Source organism: Manihot esculenta, chromosome 8 (genome assembly GCF_001659605.2).
Source record: "Manihot esculenta cultivar AM560-2 chromosome 8, M.esculenta_v8, whole genome shotgun sequence".
Classification (NCBI taxonomy): domain Eukaryota; kingdom Viridiplantae; phylum Streptophyta; class Magnoliopsida; order Malpighiales; family Euphorbiaceae; genus Manihot; species Manihot esculenta.
The window spans coordinates 26,404,583-26,423,679 of record NC_035168.2 but is presented as its reverse complement, the minus strand read 5'-3'; the positions used below and the strand labels follow the sequence as shown (position 1 = coordinate 26,423,679).

Genomic DNA, 19,097 nt, shown 5'->3' with positions numbered 1-19,097 from the left:
TTAACAATTTATTACCTTGCAATCAAGAATCAATTGGCCATATTGATCAAAATAACAAAGCAACAATGGAATTAAGTATGAGATTGCATGAATATTGAAAAACAAAAGTTAAACAATGTGTGTTCAGATCTCCTAATCTATAAAGCAACTAAAGTATCAACCAATCTTCAACTAGAAATAAAGGTTTCAGCCACTCATGGCTGAAACAAAACCAAAAAAAAAAAAAAAAGAAAGAGATGAAGAAGAGATGCGACCACTTGCAATCCCGTATCTGTGTCCAAGGGGGTGTAGAAAAAGCATGGGAAGACTCCTTATGTGTCTTTTTATAGTTGAAAGTGTTGCCCTAGGTCTCCTTGCTACCCAAGTTGGTCTTCCTTGCTGTAAATTAATGAGGTGGAACCTCCTTTTGAATTTTGAATTTTGAATGTGCAAGACTTGGGGGGCAAGTATATATTCTTGAGATTTGGCTTCCTTAACAAGCTGAATTTTGAATTTCAAATTTTGAATGTGCATCTTCTTGAGATTTGACTTCCTCAATAAGGAAAGAGATTCTTGAAGATTTGAAATTTGAATTTCAAATTGCTCTGCTGACTGCACTTTTCTTATTTGCCACTTTCCTTATTTAGCACTTTCCTTAATAAGCTGAATCTTGAATTTTTAATTTTGAATGCTCTTGGAGATTTGAAATTTGAATTTCAAATTACTTTCCTTGTTTATCTCTCCTCTTCAGTTGCAACTTGACATGCTTGCTCTCCTTTGCTCCAAGGCCCCTTACATTGGATTATCCAATGAGTAAGAAGCATTTGCAATTTCCTTGCCTAGTTGAGTTTATACGAAACCTTATCGGCTGCAAGAAGACTAATAATATACTCAATCTCATCAGCAGCTTCTTTCATTGAAGGCCAATTCTGCCTCTTCTCATCCAAGCAAGCTGCTGCTAGAGATCCCAAAGCCTTCATTGTCTCCAACTCCAACATACTAGCTCATTCTTTAAGCACGGGATCAATGGCATCCAATAATCTCTCTTCTTTCAAAATCTTCCTACCATAAACCACCAAGTTCACATCATCGTCTAGTCTGTTAAAATCAATGGCTTTTTAGAAGTCAGAAGCTCTAATAACACAACTCTGAAACTGTAAACATCACTCTTATCAGTTAACTGAAAATTGAGGTAATACTCAGGATCAAGATGGCCCAAGGTTCCTTGTGCACAAGTTGAAATGTGACTTGTATCGCTCACAGCTAGCCTGGAAAGCCCAAAATCAGAAACTTTGGCGTTGAGATCATCGTCTAGCAAAATGTTGCTAGATTTAATATCACGGTGATAAATGGGTGGTGCGGCGGAGGAGTGGAGATATGCAATACCCTCTGCTGTTTGATGGGCAATGACAAGCCTGCGATGCCAAGTTAATGGGGCTCTTTTTGTTGGAAATATTGGGTAAATCAATGAAACCTGAGTCGTGTTGAACACTGTCCTTAAGGATTTATTTTGTGATCCCCTAGGATTAAACAGGTTTTTCTGGGATTTAATTCCCAGGATCAGGACAACAAGAATTTATCTCTGATTTATAATCCAGCAGATAACACAGAGAAAAGAAAGAACAAAGTAGAAAATCGGGGAGTAAATATCTTTGTAAAGACGTAGGCTATTTATTGTGGAAAACTTGACCGCTATATATGGTTATAAGAATCTTAAAATAAAATCATAACGGTCATATTTAATATTATATTTAAATCTCATAAATAAAATATTTAATAACCATAAAATCTTTAATTATCATAAAATATTCAATGACCATAAAATCTCTAATTACCATGAAATCTCCAACGACTATAAAATCTTTAATGACCATAAAATCTTTTTAAAATCTAAACTAATTTTTCAACAATCCCCCACAGATTTCAAAAGATTTTCATTGCTGGATTTAGAAATTTAGAGTGTATGTTTCGAATCTGGTGTCTTTTAGACTATGAACCAGACCTAGATTAATAAGACTTAACATACAGAGTAATTGGTGAAACTTTTGTTTCTATGAACCAAAACTCTTTTTTGTATGTTAATTTCTCATCAATCTCATAACACTCCATAGATCTTGTTGTCAACGCCGTTTTGCGCTAATAGGCCATGCGCGCGCTTGGTAGTTCATAAGTGCTCTAGAGATTATGCCACAATCTCATAGAAGCGGCTCCACTCCACACTTATATAGGTGATATCATCAAGTGTATACTACAATTTATACACCACCCATAAGGGATATGAATATCATTAAGAGTTTTCATCTCATCCTCTCATTAATGCAGTCTAGCACTTCTCACACCATGGAAAGGGACAACAATAAATAGTGCTATCAGAACTAACAGCTGACTTGTTATTACCCATATGAACCTTTTTCATGGGATCTCCAATCACAAAGGTTGGGTTACCATCACTGTTAATTTCAAACTGGCTTAAGTCTCATTCCTCTCGATGTTTCATCTATTATTTAGTTAGAGAATTGGCCAAATTCACTTCTAACTTCACATAATCAATGGAAATAGTTTCATCTTTCAGCAGCTGCTTAACCACATTATGTCTCAGACGAATATGTCTATTCTTACCATTGAAAGTTTTATTCTTTGCAATGGCTATTGCCGCTTGGCAATCACAATGCATTGATACAGATGGTGTTGGTTTTTGTAATACCCGGCTAGACTCCGGTATCGGGATTCCTACCGTCCGGTGGAATCTCGGGTGTCAGAGACCTCTAGGAGGGTAAAACCATGCATTTATAAAATGTTTTAATGTGTTTTATGTTTTTAAGCAAGAAAGAAAATGAGTTTTTATGTGAAAACAACCTTAGAGGAAAACTCAGGTTCGGCCACCGAACCTCAAGTTCGGCCGCCGAACATGCATGCCTTCGGGAGCGCTTTAGGCCCCTGAAAGCATAAGTGAGGGAAGTCCAGGTTCGGCAGCCGAACCTTATGTTCGACCGCCGAACATGGCATGCATGCGGAGGCACGTTCGGCCCCCGAATGTGGCCTGACCAGCCACCTATAAAGGGGTCCCTTAGCCGAAATGGGTGAGCTTTTCTCCCCATTTTCGGCCAAGGTGAGCTCTCCGCCGTCCCTCACCGATTTTGAGTTTCTTCCTTCCATTCTTCATGATTTCTATGAGTTTGCAACTTTGTTTTGAAGATTTTTGAGCATAAAGCAAGTTTTGAAGCTTGGAAGACTCAGGAGCTCTCTCCCTCCGTTCTCCAAGTTTAGGTTGCCTCCCCTCTCGATCTTCAAGAGGTAAGGGTCGATCTTGAACTCTTTTTATGTTTTAAGTAAGTTTTAAGTTGATTCTTGGGGAAAGATGCATGTGTTAGAGCTTATGCATGTTGATAGGGTTTTTGGTGAGTTTATGGATAATGTAGGTTGCTGAGTTGTTTTTGATGTGTTGTAGTTGGGGTTTAGGATAGTTTGAAGCCCCTAGGAGCTTATGTATGTGTTTATGCTTGTTTTGGTTGAGTGGTATGCATGATTGAAGGCTTGGGAGGCATGGGAGCATGTGTGAGCCGAGTTTCTGCCCTTTTGGCAGAAACCAGGTTCGGCAGCCGAAGGACTTTCGGCCGCCGAACCTGCCTGGGAGGCAAGCCTTTCGGCTGCCAAAGCATGCCCCCGAAAATGGACTTTCGTCTCTGGAGAGCACTTTCGGCCGCCGAAGGTGCCGCCGAACCTGCCTGACTTTCGGCTCTGGAGGGACTTTCGGCTGCCGAACCTGCCGCCGAAAGTGCCCTGTTCAGCCTTCCTTTGCATGTTTTGCATGATTGTTTTGAGGTGTTCTAGGGGGTTTTTGGGGGATGTTTTTAGAGTCATGTTCTAGTATGTTTGGTCCCTCATTTGAGTCCACCTGTGTAGGTTCAGACCCGAGGAACCGAGGACCCCAGCAGTGAGTCAGCTGCTGCAGTCATTGTCAGAGCTAGCTAAGGTGAGTAGAATAAACCTTTACATTTTAAGGCGAATAAATTATAAAGTTTTGAGCATGTTCATGCATCATGAATGCCATGTGATATCCTAGGTTGTTTTGCATTAGAATTCACGAATATGTTGCATTGCATAATTCTATGTTGATGTGGATGGCTGTTGGATGATCCTTAGTCCTCGATATGATGCGATGTGATATGATACGGTATGTTATGGTATGGAAGTCCGGTTGACCCATTCTACGTCCCGGTACTATGTAAGAGAAAGACCGGTTGACCCATTCTATGTCCCGGCACATTGAAATGTTATGATATGTTACGTTAAGAGAAAGACCGGTTGACCCATTTTACGTCCCAGCACTTTGGAATGGAGAGGACTATTGGTGACAATACCATCCTTGATGTGATTTGTTGTGATGTGTTGCATTACATGAAAGCATGAGACTTTAATATATGATTTAAATGTTTTATTATTCTGCTCACTGAGCTCTAGTAGCTCACCCCTTTTCCTAATCCCCCAGGTTTGCAGGTACATGGTAGACCAGGAGGTCAGCAAGAGTAATGAAGTCTTGGTCATGTAATAGTTAGTGTGGACATGATAAAATGTTGATATGTTATGTTGAGTACAATTATGTATAAGTTTAGTATGGAAATGTAATGTAATGAGATCTATTGAGGTTCATAGTTGTGCTTGACCCCAGTTTGTTGTTAATCTCTTTGAGTACATGATTGTAATGATGCTTATGTAACCAAACTCAATATATGTGATGTCACCCCATTGGGGCACTGTTGAGACTCCAAAGAGGAGTTAATGTTTATGATCATGTTATGTATAGTGCATGCACAGGTTGAGTTTGGTGAATGAATGAAAGAATGAATGAATGTAAAGAAAAGTTCAAATTTTTATGTATGTTGTTGATCATGTATGGGATTAAACAGGTTTACAGGAGGTATGTCAGGCTTGCTACGAGTCCCGGCGGCCTTATGCCGATCTGGATCCTAGCGCCGGTACCCACCCTTTTCGGAAGAGGGAATGGGAGAGTCTCAAGGAGGCACCCAGGCCTCGGGATTTGTTCAGCCACCTCACTACCCACCCTTTTCTCAAAATCCCGAGTATTCGATGGGAGGTACATCGGATTACCCCAGCTTTAATCCTTACCCTTCTCACATGCCATACCCATCTTACTACCCACCATACCCACAGTACCCCATGTACCCACCTCCACCTTACTATCCAGGTACAGCAAACCCTACCCCAGGGGATGCTGCACCTCCCCCTCCACCAACAGAACCCACAGTTCCAGAAACCCCCGTACCTAAACCTAGCTCATCTGGAGGGAGCAAGGTCAAGATGACCGACTACATGAAGCTTGGTGCTCCTTAGTATGAAAAAGGGGATGACCCGTTTGTGTATCTTGAAAGGGTCAAAGTGATCACAGATGAGATTGGGGCGGATGATAGTAGAGCCATTCAGATGGCTGGGTTCACACTAAAATGCAAGAAGGCCCGAGAGTGGTTTAAGAATTATGTGAACCCGAGGGTGGACAGCATGTCTTGGGAAGAGTTTGCAAACGAGTTTGCAGGATGGGCTTTCCCTGATAGTTCAAGGGAGCTGAAGATGATCGAGTTTGAGCAGTTAAGGCAGACAGAAGAGATGAGTGTAGATGAGTTCACAGACAGATTCTTGGAGCTGTTACCATTTGCAGGGCAAAATCTTGACTCAGACCAGAAGAAGTCAAGGAGGTATATCATGAAACTCCATTCCAGGTATTCCTCCTTGATCCAGTCAGCAGATAGGGAGAGCTTCCATGCCATAGTGGATATGGCCTGAAAAATGGAGGCCAGTGCCATCATTCAGGGGACAGTCAAACAGTCAGTGGCACAGTCTTCTAGTTCCAAGACCCCGGGTGGGGGAAGGCTAGATCCCTCATCCTTGAGTGCAGCAGCTTCGGGCAGCAGAAAGTGGGGTAACACCACTAGGAAGCCCAAGAAGAATAAGTTCTGGAATAAGATCAAGCCCAATCTGGGATTAGGGAGTGGCTCAAGCTCTGATGCGGATAATGCAGTATGTGCAAGGTGTGGTAAACCACACAAGGGAGTTTGCCGGGTTGGGACAGCAGCCTGCTTCAGATGCGGGCAAGAGGGACACATGGCTCGGGAGTGTCCTAGGACAGTACCTATGGCTCAGTCCCAGCAGACAGTTTCAGGTAGTGTAGCGCAGCCAGCAGCTCCAGCCACGACTCAGGCCAGTGGCAGAGGCAAAGGGAGAGGGTCAGCCTCTTCTTCAGCGGGTTTCAGAGGTGAAGGTCCATCAGCTCCAGCGCGGATCTTCACGATGACTCAGCAGGAGGCAGATGCATCTAACACCGTGGTGGCAGGTAATCTCGTCATTGGTTGTTCAGATGTGTATGCCTTGATGGACCCTGGTGCATCTCATTCTTTTATTGCTCCGAGAGCCGTTCAGAGGTTGGGATTAATGGTCTCTGGGTTAGAGTGCCCCCTATGGGTCAGTGGACCCAAGTGTGACCCATCAATGGCAGAGTCAGTCTGCCAATGTAGTCTAGTGTTTGTTGAGGGAAGATGCTTGTCCGCCGACCTGGTGGTTCTAGATTTGACAGATTGTGACGTCATTCTAGGGATGGACTGGTTATCTACCTATGGCGCTACCTTGGACTGCAGGGACAAGGTAGTCAGGTTCAGAGGTCAGGATGGGCCAGAGGTTGTCTTCAGGGGAGACATGAGGGGTACGCCTAGAGGTATGATATCAGCTCTTCAGGCTCGTAGGTTGCTTAGGAAGGGATGTCAGGGGTATTTGGCTCATGTGAGAGAGCTTAGCAGTCAGGTTAGAGAGCCCGCCTCGGTGCCAGTGGTCAGAGAGTTCTTAGATGTCTTCCCAGACGAGCTGCCAGGTTTACCACCTGCTAGGGAGATAGAGTTCGAGATAGAATTGATGCCTGGAACCAGACCGATCTCTATCCCTCCCTATAGGATGGCTCCAATTGAGTTGAAAGAATTGAAAGAGCAGTTGCAAGAGCTGGTAGACAAGGGCTTCATCCGACCGAGTACCTCACCTTGGGGTGCTCCAGTTTTGTTCGTGAGAAAGAAGGATGGATCCCTTAGACTTTGTATCGACTACCGACAGTTGAACAAAGTCACTACCAAGAATAAGCACCCTTTGCCTAGGATCTATGATCTATTCGACCAGCTAGCAAGAGCGGGTTGTTTCTCCAAAATAGATCTGAGGTCCGGATATCATCAGCTGAGGATAAGAGAAGAGGATGTGCCAAAGACAGCTTTCAGAACCAGATATGGGCATTTTGAGTTCCTTGTGATGCCGTTCGGGTTAACCAACGCCCCTGCAGCATTCATGGATCTCATGAACAGAGTGTTTAGCCAGTACCTGGATCACTTTGTTATTGTCTTCATAGATGATATCTTAGTGTATTCCAGGAATGCAGAGGAGCATGCCCATCATCTGAGGTTGGTTTTGCAGACCTTGAGGGAACATGGCTTGTATGCCAAGTTCTCCAAGTGTGAATTCTGGCTGAGGAGCATCTCATTCTTGGGGCATGTTGTATCGGAAAATGGAATAGAGGTGGACCCCAAGAAGATAGAAGCTGTAGCTAACTGGCCTAGACCCACTTCAGTGACAGAGATCAGGAGTTTCTTGGGTTTGGCAGGTTACTACAGGAGATTTGTCTAGGATTTCTCCAAGATTGCAGCTTCTCTGACCATGTTAACCAGGAAGAATCAGAAGTTTGTGTGGACCGACCAGTGTGAAGAGAGTTTTGAAGAGCTTAAGAAGAGGTTAACGTCAGCACCGGTGTTAGCTTTGCCTAACAGTCAGGAGGATTTCACAGTGTTCTGTGATGCATCCCGAGTGGGATTGGGTTGTGTGTTAATGCAGAATGAAAGGGTGATTGCTTATGCTTCTAGGCAGCTGAAGAAGCATGAGTTGAATTACCTTACACATGACCTGGAAATGGCAGCTGTAATCTTTGCACTCAAGATGTGGAGGCATTACCTTTACGGGGTAAAATGTGAGATCTTCACAGATCATAAGAGCCTGCAGTACATCCTGAGTCAAAGAGATTTGAACTTGAGGCAGAGAAGGTGGGTAGAGCTGCTGAGTGATTATGATTGCAAGATTCAGTACCATCCGGGTAAGGCGAATGTGGTGGCAGACGCCTTAAGCCGGAAATCACTAGGCAGCTTATCCCACATCACGGCTGAGCGGAGACCGGTGGTGGAAGAGTTCTACAAGCTTATTAATGAAGGTCTACAACTAGAGTTGTCTGGTACGAGCGCTTTGATAGCTCAGATGAGAGTGACATCTGTGTTCCTGGAACAGTTGGCTTAAAAGCAGCATGAGGACCCAGAGTTAGTGAAGATCGCCAGGACTGTTCAGTCAGGCAAGGATAGTGAGTTTAGATTTGACAGCAAGGGGATCCTCCGCTATGGGAATAGACTATGTGTACCAGATGACATCAGCTTAAAGGGAGACATTATGAGGGAAGCTCATAATGCAAGGTACAGTGTTCACCCTGGAGCCACCAAAATGTATCAAGATCTGAAAAGAGTTTACTGGTGGCCAACTATGAAGAGGGAAGTGGCACAGTTTGTGTCAGCCTGCGAGGTATGTCAGAGGGTGAAGCTGGAACATCAGAAGCCGGCTGGAATGCTTAACCCACTACCTATTCTAGAGTGGAAATGGGAAAATATAGCTATGGACTTCGTGGTGGGGTTACCGGCAGCATCCAACAGACTAGACTCCATATGGGTGATTGTGGACAGACTGACCAAATCTGCTCACTTCATCCCTGTCAGTAGCAACTACTCTGTGGATAAGTTAGCGCAGGTGTATGTGGGTGAAGTGGTAAGGCTGCATGGGGTTCCTATTTCTATAGTGTCTGATAGAGGGCCCCAGTTCACCTCTAGATTTTGGCGGAGTCTGCAGAATGCTATGGGTACCAGGTTGGATTTCAGTACTGCCTTCCACCCCCAGACTGACGGACAGTCAGAAAGGACCATCCAGACTATCGAAGATATGCTCAGAATGTGTGTGCTAGATTTTGGCGGTTCTTGGAGGCAGCATCTACCCTTGGTGGAGTTTGCCTATAACAACAGCTATCATGCTAGCATAGGGATGGCTCCATATGAAGCTTTATACGGGAGGAAGTGCAGGTCACCTGTTTGCTGGGAAGAAGTGGGAGAAAAGGCCTTGGCAGGCCCTGAGCTTGTTGAGATTACCAGCAGGGTGGTGCCCAATATCAGAGAGAGGATCAGAACTGCTGCGAGCAGACAGAAAAGCTATGCAGACATCCGCAGGAGACAGGTAGAGTTTCAGGAGGGAGATCTGGTATTGCTCAAGGTGTCTCCTATGAAAGGAGTGGTTCGCTTTGGGAAGAAAGGTAAACTAGCCCCACGATACATCGGACCCTTTGAAATCTTGCAAAAGATTGGGAATGTGTCGTACAAGCTGGATTTACCTGCTTCAATGGAAAGAATCCATCCGGTTTTCTATGTTTACATGTTGAGGAAGTTCGTGTCAGATCCGGGCAAGGTTCTTAGTGAGCCTGATGTGGAGATCCAAGAAGATCTCACCTATGTTGAACAACCAGTGCGGATTCTTGACACCCAGATCAGGAAGCTGAGAAACAAGGAAATGCCGATGGTGAAAGTCCTTTGGAACCACCACAATATGGAAGAATGCACCTGGGAGACACGGGAGTCCATGCTCCAGCAATACCCTTATCTTTTCTAAGGTTAGTTTCTTGTGTGTTTCATGTGTTCTATGTGTATGATATGTACTATGTATTGCTTGTGCTAGTTGAGGAACATTCGGGGACGAATGTTCTTAAGGGGGGAGAATGTAATACCCGGCTAGACTCCGGTATCGGGATTTCTACCGTCCGGTGGAATCTCGGGTGTCGGAGACCTCTAGGAGGGTAAAACCATGCTTTTATAAAATGTTTTAATGTGTTTTATGTTTTTAAGCAAGAAAGAAAATGAGTTTTTATGTGAAAACAACCTTAGAGGAAAACTCAGGTTCGGCCGCCGAACCTCAAGTTCGGCCGCCGAACATGCATGCCTTCGGGAGCGCTTTAGGCCCCCGAAAGCATAAGTGAGGGAAGTCCAGGTTCGGCCGCCGAACCTTATGTTCGGCCGCCGAACATGGCATGCATGCAGAGGCACGTTCGGCCCCCGAATGTGGCCTGGCCAGCCACCTATAAAGGGGTCCCTTAGCCGAAACGGGTGAGCTTTTCTCCCCATTTTCGGCCAAGGTGAGCTCTCCGCCGTCCCTCACCGATTTTGAGTTTCTTCCTTCCATTCTTCATGATTTCTATGAGTTTGCAACTTTGTTTTGAAGATTTTTGAGCATAAATCAAGTTTTGAAGCTTGGAAGACTCAAGAGCTCTCTCCCTCCGTTCTCCAAGTTTAGGTTGCCTCCCCTCTTGATCTTCAAGAGGTAAGGGTCGATCTTGAACTCTTTTTATGTTTTAAGTAAGTTTTAAGTTGATTCTTGGGGAAGGATGCATGTGTTAGAGCTTATGCATGTTGATAGGGTTTTTGGTGAGTTTATGGATAATGTAGGTTGCTGAGTTGTTTTTGATGTGTTGTAGTTGGGGTTTAGGATAGTTTGAAGCCCCTAGGAGCTTATGTATGTGTTTATGCTTGTTTTGGTTGAGTGGTATGCATGATTGAAGGTTTGGGAGGCATGGGAGCATGTGTGAGCCGAGTTTCTGCCCTTTTGGCAGAAACCAGGTTCGGCAGCCGAAGGACTTTCGGTCGCCGAACCTGCCTGGGAGGCAAGCCTTTCGGCTGCCGAAGCATGCCCCCGAAAATGGACTTTCGTCTCTGGAGGGCACTTTCGGCCGCCGAAGGTGCCGCCGAACCTGCCTGACTTTCGGCTCTGGAGGGACTTTCGGCTGCCGAACCTGCCGCCGAAAGTGCCCTGTTCAGCCTTCCTTTGCATGTTTTGCATGATTGTTTTGAGGTGTTCTAGGGGGTTTTTGGGGGATGTTTTTAGAGTCATATTCTAGTATGTTTGGTCCCTCATTTGAGTCCACCTGTGTAGGTTCGGACCCGAGGAACCGAGGACCCCAGCAGTGAGTCAGCTGCTTCAGTCATTGTCAGAGCTAGCTAGGGTGAGTAGAATAAACCTTTACGTTTTAAGGCGAATAAATTATAAAGTTTTGAGCATGTTCATGCATCATGAATGCCATGTGATATCCTAGGTTGTTTTGCATTAGAATTCACGAATATGTTGCATTGCATAATTCTATATTGATGTGGATGGCTGTTGGATGATCCTTAGTCCTCGATATGATGCGATGTGATATGATACGGTATGTTATGATATGGAAGTCCGGTTGACCCATTCTACGTCCCGGCACATTGGAATGTTATGATATGTTACGTTAAGAGAAAGACTGGTTGACCCATTCTACGTCCCGGCACTTTGGAATGTAGAGGACTATTGGTGACAATACCATCCTTGATGTGATTTGTTGTGATGTGTTGCATTACATGAAAGCATGAGACTTTAATATATGATTTAAATGTTTTATTATTCTGCTCACTGGGCTCTAGTAGCTCACCCCTTTCCCTAATCCCCCAGGTTTGCAGGTACAGGGTAGACCAGGAGGTCAGCAAGAGTAATGAAGTCTTGGTCATGTAATAGTTAGTGTGGACATGATAAAATATTGATATGTTATGTTGAGTACAGTTATGTATAAGTTTAGTATGGAAATATAATGTAATGAGATCTATTGAGGTTCATAGTTGTGCTTGACCCCAGTTTGTTGTTAATCCATTTGAGTACATGATTGTAATGATGCTTATGTAACCAAACTCAATATATGTGATGTTACCCCATTGGGGCACTGTTGAGACTCCAAAAAGGAGTTAATGTTTATGATCATGTTATGTATAGTGCATGCACAGGTTGAGTTTGGTGAATGAATGAAAGAATGAATGAATGTAAAGAAAAATTCAAATTTTTATGTATGTTGTTGATCGTGTATGGGATTAAACAGGTTTACAGGAGGTATGTCAGGCTTGCTACGGGTCCTGGCAGCCTTATGCCGATCTGGATCCTAGCGCCGGTAGCGGTCCGATTTTCGGGTCGTTACAGTTTTATTCCCAACGGAATATTTGCTGAAGTTTCTTAGCCACTCAGCCTCAGTTCCTACTAATTCCAGAGCAATAAACTCTGACTCCATTGTGGATTTAGCAATGATATTTTGTTTGGTAGATTTCCATGTAATTGCACCACCTCCTAAAGTGAATACATAGCCATTAGTGGATTTTATCTCATCTGAATCTGAAATCCAGTTAGCATCACTGTATCATTCTAATACAGCGGGAAATCCACTATATAAAATATCATAGTTCATGGTACCTCTCAAATATTTCATTAGTCTGACTAATGCAGTCCAATGATCGTTACTGGGATTATGTGTATACTTACTCAATCTACATACAGCATAAACTATATCAGGTCGTGAAAAATTCATTAAGTGGAATAGACTCCCAATGATCTGTGCATATTCAGACTCTAATTTTCTTTAATTGACAGTTAGGATCATAAGGGGTACTTACTGGTTTGACACTGAAATGTCCAAACTTCCTTAGAAGCTTCTCAACATAATGCTCTTGTGATAGCATTGGACTATCATTCTTCCTTATGATTCTAACTCCCAAAATCACATTTGCCTCTCCCACATCTTTCATATCAAATTTAGAGGCAATGAAAGTTTTTTATTTACAACTATATCATAATTTGTACCAAAAGTAAATGCATATGAACAAATAATCACAGATTCATCATTTGTACGTTTTGTATATACGGACTTATCAATCATTTATACATTTTGTATATACATACTTATCAACTTCAACAGAGATAAAATCATCATTCAACAAAACTTGATCAAATTTCTCATGCCACTGTTTGGGAGCTTGTTTTAAACCATATACTGATCTAAGACGTTTGCAGACTTTATTTTCTTGACCAGAAACAATACAATCATTAGGTTGAACCATATAAATTTCTTTTTCCAAGTCTACATTTAAAGCTGTTTTAACATTCATTTGATGAATAACAAGTTTATGCATAAAACCTAAAGCAATTAATACTTTAATAGAAGAAATTCTGTCTCAAGAAGCTAAAACAAGTTTATGTATAGAAGCTAAAGCAAACTCATAAACTTGAGTTTATAGGTTTCAGCATAACTTATAAACATGTAATCAAAAGTTTTTAAACCTATTTTTCATTTCTTAGGATCAGGAAGAATTGCTTTACCAAGACACCCCCACACTTTTAAATATTTTAAGTTAGGTGTATAACCTTTCCAAAGTTTATAGGGTGTTTTATCGGTTTTCTTATAGGGTATCCTATTTTGTAGATGACAAGCAGATAATAAAGCTTCCCCCAAAAGTTATTAGGTGAGGAATAACTTATTAATAAAGCATTCATCATTTATTTTAATGTTCTATTTTTTCTTTCCACTACTCCATTGGATTTAAGTGAATAGGTTAAAGTAAATTCATGAATTATTCCTTCTTTTTTCACAAAAGTCATTAAGAAATATATTCTCCACCTCTATCTGATATTTTCTTTTTTTTTTAATTGATTTTCCACTCCAGCTTTATAGAATTGAAATATATCAAATGCTTCATCTTTGTTTCTAAGCAAATATACTTTAGTATATCTAGAATAGTCATCAATAAAGGTTACATAATATTTTTTACCGCCTCTAGTAATGGTTTGTTTTAAATCTCCTGAGTCTGTGTGTATTAACCTAAGCAATTCATATTCTCTATGTGTAGTTGAACATGATTTTTTGGTTGACTTAGATTCTACACAAATCTCACATTTATTTAGACATATATTACCGGTGCCAGATATTATACCAAGATATTGCATTTTTTTAATATAAGAAGCACTAACATGTCCTAATCTAGTATGCCATGAATCAAAAGAATCGAGCAAGAAAGCACATGATGATGTAATTCCATTTGTTATTGAAAAAATATTGAGAATAAAGAGTCTCTGATTACAATAACCTTTTCCAATAAAAATATCATTTTTAGTCAGTATAATTTTGTCTGACCCAAAGGACTCTTTAATCCCATCATTTATCAATAGTGTTACAGAAATTGAATTAGCTCTCATATTGGGTACATGAAGTACCTCATTAAGTGCCAAGGTCTTGCCAGATGTGAGTTTGAGAAAAACTTTCCCTTTACCAAGGACACTTGCAGTTCTAGACTCACCCAAATACACATGTTCTTCTCCTTCTCCCACTGTAAAGTAGGAGGTAAATACATTTCTGTTTGTACAGATATGCCCAATAGCACCAAAATCTACTACCCATTCTAGCACATTAACTACAAAAAAAGTTTGAGAAATGACTGCAGCAATTAATGTCATCTCCTTCAACTAAATTCACTTTTGCTTTAGGAGAATTGTCATTTATCACTCTTTTCCTGTACTGGGGTGCATCATGACTCGGCTTACCACATACAAGACAATATCCTTTCCTTCAAAAAGATGGAATTATTAAACTTGAGTTTGAAATCAAATTTATTATTTTCATACCTGTTATTTGATTTGTGCACTTTTTATTTGTACAAGATTTGCTCTTGTAGCCAACATCCTCAGCAGTATACTTCAAGTACATTGAATTTCATATTTTTCCATTGTATCCCATATTTCATTGAATCTAATATTTCCTTGGTTTCCTTGTAGGAACAGTAGACATCAAAGAGATCGTTAGAAGGAGTACTGATAATTGTATGCCTACATACCTTATTAGAATAGGCCGAGATTTCATACAACTTTGGATCAACAGCAGGTACAGGTCTTGATTCTCAATCTTTGAGATGTGAGGACAGTAGGCAGAAGAGACCCACCATTTGTAGAAGCAGAGACAGTGATAATGTCATTGGAAGTGGTCAGTGCAGAAGTAGAGACCGTAACAACATTTGGTTCCATTTGTATAAAGATAAATCCTTAAGATTGTTGGAAATATTGGGTAAATTAATGAAACCTGAGTCGTGTTGAACACTGTCCTTAAGGATTTATTTTGTGATCCCCTAGGATTAAACATGTTCTTCTTGGATTTAATTCCCAGGATCATGACAACAAGAATTTATCTCTGATTTATAACCCAGCTGATAACACAGAGAAAAAAAAGAACAAAGTAGAAAATCGGGGAGTAAATATCTTTGTAAAGATGAAAGTTATTTATTATAGAAAACTTGATCGCTATATATGGTTATAAGAATTTTGAAATAAAATCATAACGGTCATATTTAATATTATATTTAAATCTCATAAATAAAATATTTAATGACCATAAAATCTTTAATTACTATAAAATATTCAATAACTATAAAATCTCTAATTATAATGAAATCTCCAATGATCATAAAATTTTTAATGACCATAAAATCTTTTTGAAAGCTAAACTAATTTTACAACACTTTTTTCGCCGAAACATCCAGTATTATGGAGATGATCAAATAGGGTTCCATTAGAGATGTACTCGAAAACCAAGAGAGGCTGCTCCAGCTCAACACAACAACCCAGAAGTTTTACTAGGCACCGATGTTTGACTTGCAATAGAATTCGAACCTCGTTCATTATTTGATCAATCCCCTTTGTGTTTCCAGCCTTGGCACGCTTGATGGCTATGATGGTTCCATCATAAAGAATTCCCTTGAAGACCTCACCAAATCCTCCTGAACCGAGGAGATTGTCTCTGGAGAAGTTGTTTGTCGCTTTTGTTATCTCTTTGCATGTCAATCCATTGCTGCTGACGTTTATAATTCTTTCCCTTACATTACTTAAACATACTTTGGCTAATTCTCCTCTTCTTCGTCGATTGTTTTTGTATACTAAAACAGTAAATGAGATTCCAAGAAGCATTGCACCCGCAGAAAGGGCTGAACCTTGATAAGTAACAATTAATTTAGAATAAATTGCTTCAAATTAGAATCGACTTCATATCTACTAAATATAAGCTTCTACATTGGAATACCTTAACTAGGATATTGAATTCAGTCTTTATTTATAATTTGATAATCAATCGTTTAATAACAAATGTAATTAGGAGGTAACACGTACCAGCAATTAGTGGGGTTTTTCTCTTGTGTCGATGGCAAGACCCTCCCTTTTGACACTTCCTGTCTGCAAATCATTCCAAAGAGAAGCAGGTTGTGGTTTTATCAATCATGAATTTCTTAATATTTTGATAGTTGAACTCATCTCTCAGTTTAGTAAGAGTTAAATTTTGAATTTTTGAAACTCTGTATGCATCTTAGATGTGATTTAGAAGAAATTTACGTCTAAGATGTGTGAACTTTTCTCATTGCACTCGAGTTCTATAGTAGCAGAGAGATTAGAGAAGAAGAAGAAGAAGTCTACTGACCCACTAGACATACTCCATTGATGGGATCCCAACGGAACCCAGCACGGCAATAGCATCTTTTCTTTCCAGCACTGATTGGATCCTGCAAACACATAGAATTTCGCAAATACTGACAATTCACTGCCGTTTCGCACACAGGTTCCCGAGGCAACAACCACTCCACCTCCAATCCAGGCTCCGGCCACTTGCTCACTGGCGACGCCAAATCCAAATTCACAAAACTTTGGTACGCTGAACACCTGTCCTCACGAATCCTAACAGAGAATTCATTGGCAGATCCACCAGTCGTAAACCAACAACATGTGGTTGTGATCCCACAGGAAGCTTTGGCTATTGCGTTTTCTCTGATGTAGTCATGGCATCTGCTAGTTGAGGAACAATTCCGAGCTGTATATAGTTGGATAACCGACTCAGAACAGTTCATGTTAATTATAGTATTGCTGCTAGTGATGTTGAAGGGAAGGTTGCTGTCTAGGTGAATGCCTTGGCTACGAAAATCAGCTGACATGCATGTGTTGTTGGTGAAGCCCGGAGGCCGGACGATTAGCCGTTGAGTTAAAGGATTGGTGGATGCGATGAGGTAGGAGGATTCATTTAGGGCATCTAACCACAATTTGCCTGCTTTGCAGCTAACCCTGTAGAGTGGGTCACCGCAGCCTGGGTCTGTGCTAAGTGGGTATGGCACCGGAGTGCTGCCGCAGTTAGGGCAGCGCGGCTTGGCTATTACGTGCCTGCTGCACGATACCATTGCCACTGTAAGAATCAACATAATTAGCAGCATTACGGTCTCCATTAGGGAGCGAGCTAGTTGAATTTGTAATGGCGAAGAACAGAATTGATAAGGTTAATCACTGGGGGCTAGCCCTGCTACAAGACTTGACTAAAAAGGCCACAGAAGCAAAGATAGAAGACTTCTAATTAATAAAGCTATTAAATGATTTTATACAAGTAACCTAGCTAACTATATTTATAAAGCAATAAATTTCTTCATATGGAAAATAAAAATATAAAATAACCGTTCTATATTATATATTAACGTAGAATTTATATAAAATTCACCATAATATATGGTTGTAATACCACTTTTATACAAAACTTTATAATGACTATAAAAGGTCAGCATATATAATTGATCATTTTTTTTTATCATACAATATTAATTGCATTAAAAACCTATTGGAGTAAAGGAAGAATTGCCTAGACTTAGCTAATTTAGTCCACAATTCTATGACAGAAGCCCAACCCAAAATCTAGAAGCATAATCCATAAACCCAGAAAAACAGCCTTAGCCTAAACTGTTTGAAAGCTGCCGGCATCGCCACCGCCACCACTTCCACCACGGCAAAAACACAACATACATTAAATATAGAAAAAACAATAGACAAATAACAGATTAAAATAGAAAAACACCCAAACAAACGGATGTCTACATAGAAACTAAAATGCACATAAAAGCAATGACGATAACCAAATCAGTACTCCACCAAAAGCAATCACATCCAAAATTGAAACAATTCAGTTTAAATTGACTTAAATAACTTTTAGATCCATTTTATACTTAATTTAAAATGATTAACCCGTTTTTTAATAGTTTCGTGTAAGTTATTATATACAATTGTAATTTTTCGTATTTTGCCGATGTGGACATATTCCCACCTTAAGACACTTTTTTCGCTAAATTTGCGACGTCCTTCTTGCAACTGAATCAGATATAATTTTTAAGTCAGAACCAAATTCTTGAGTATTGTAGTTCGCCCTCGCAGTCCCATTAGCTCTGCATAAATTTTTTAGTCTAGGGTGGTTCTGATACCAATTAAAACAGTCTAATCCAAACTGACTCAAATAACTTTTAAACCCACTTTTCACTTGATTCAAAATAGTTAATCCAATTTATTTAATAATTTCGGGTTAGTTATTATATACAATTTTAATTTTCCGTACTTTGCTGACGTGAAAAGTCTTTCCACATTAAGTAAGCAACTGACTATTACAAGAGTTATTTGCAATCGTATAAACAAATCAACATGAAGAGACTTGAATCACCAACAAGACAAACTCCATACTATGGGAGGGCATGCAACAGAATCGATGGAACGTTTGCTTGTTGGACATAGCAACGCGATTCTGAATACTATCGTTAGATATGTAATATTTCTCCCGACAAATAGAAATAAAACAACAGCTGATTGGAGAGAAAAAAAGAGACCGAAGTCCCCTCTTATCAAACTACAGTGACAACTGATTCACACTCAAACAAATCCAATAAAAATCTCAACAAAGCAAAACCGAATTCATAAAAATCAATTTAACTTATGTATTTCAAACGAAAAAAAGACGCCGAGACAAACACTTCCTTTTTACATGCAAAACCAAATTCTAATGCCTTCTCCTCTTTCTTGAAACTCTTCAATCGAGCGGAATTGATCAATTTATTCAGTTTAATTTATTTGATTAAAATAATAACAAATTAATTCTAGAATACCAAGATTGCTTTATAAATTTCAGTTAACACATCTTATGTGTTATGAGTGTTTGATGGCTAATTAAATTTGTCCAGTTCCAAGTTTCAATGCAATAAAAAAATTGTTTACTTTCTCTCTCTCGTTGGTCTGCGGAAAGAAATTTTCTTTCTAACACTATTTTCTTTCTCTTGAGCTCTATCCACTTCAATTCTACCATGCGTCTGTTGTCCTTCGCTTTATTATTAGAT

General features: G+C 40.5%; 1 protein-coding gene across 1 annotated transcript; it reads right to left on the bottom strand.

Annotated features, from left to right (window-relative positions):
* Window positions 1-818: 818 nt before the first annotated feature.
* Window positions 819-17,180, bottom strand: LOC110621481 (wall-associated receptor kinase-like 20). The gene is given in 7 exon segments (XM_043959395.1): window positions 819-1,093; window positions 1,096-1,416; window positions 15,441-15,902; window positions 16,084-16,142; window positions 16,384-16,469; window positions 16,524-16,796; window positions 16,929-17,180. Coding segments are annotated over 7 exon segments (1,728 nt in total).
* Window positions 17,181-19,097: the final 1,917 nt, after the last annotated feature.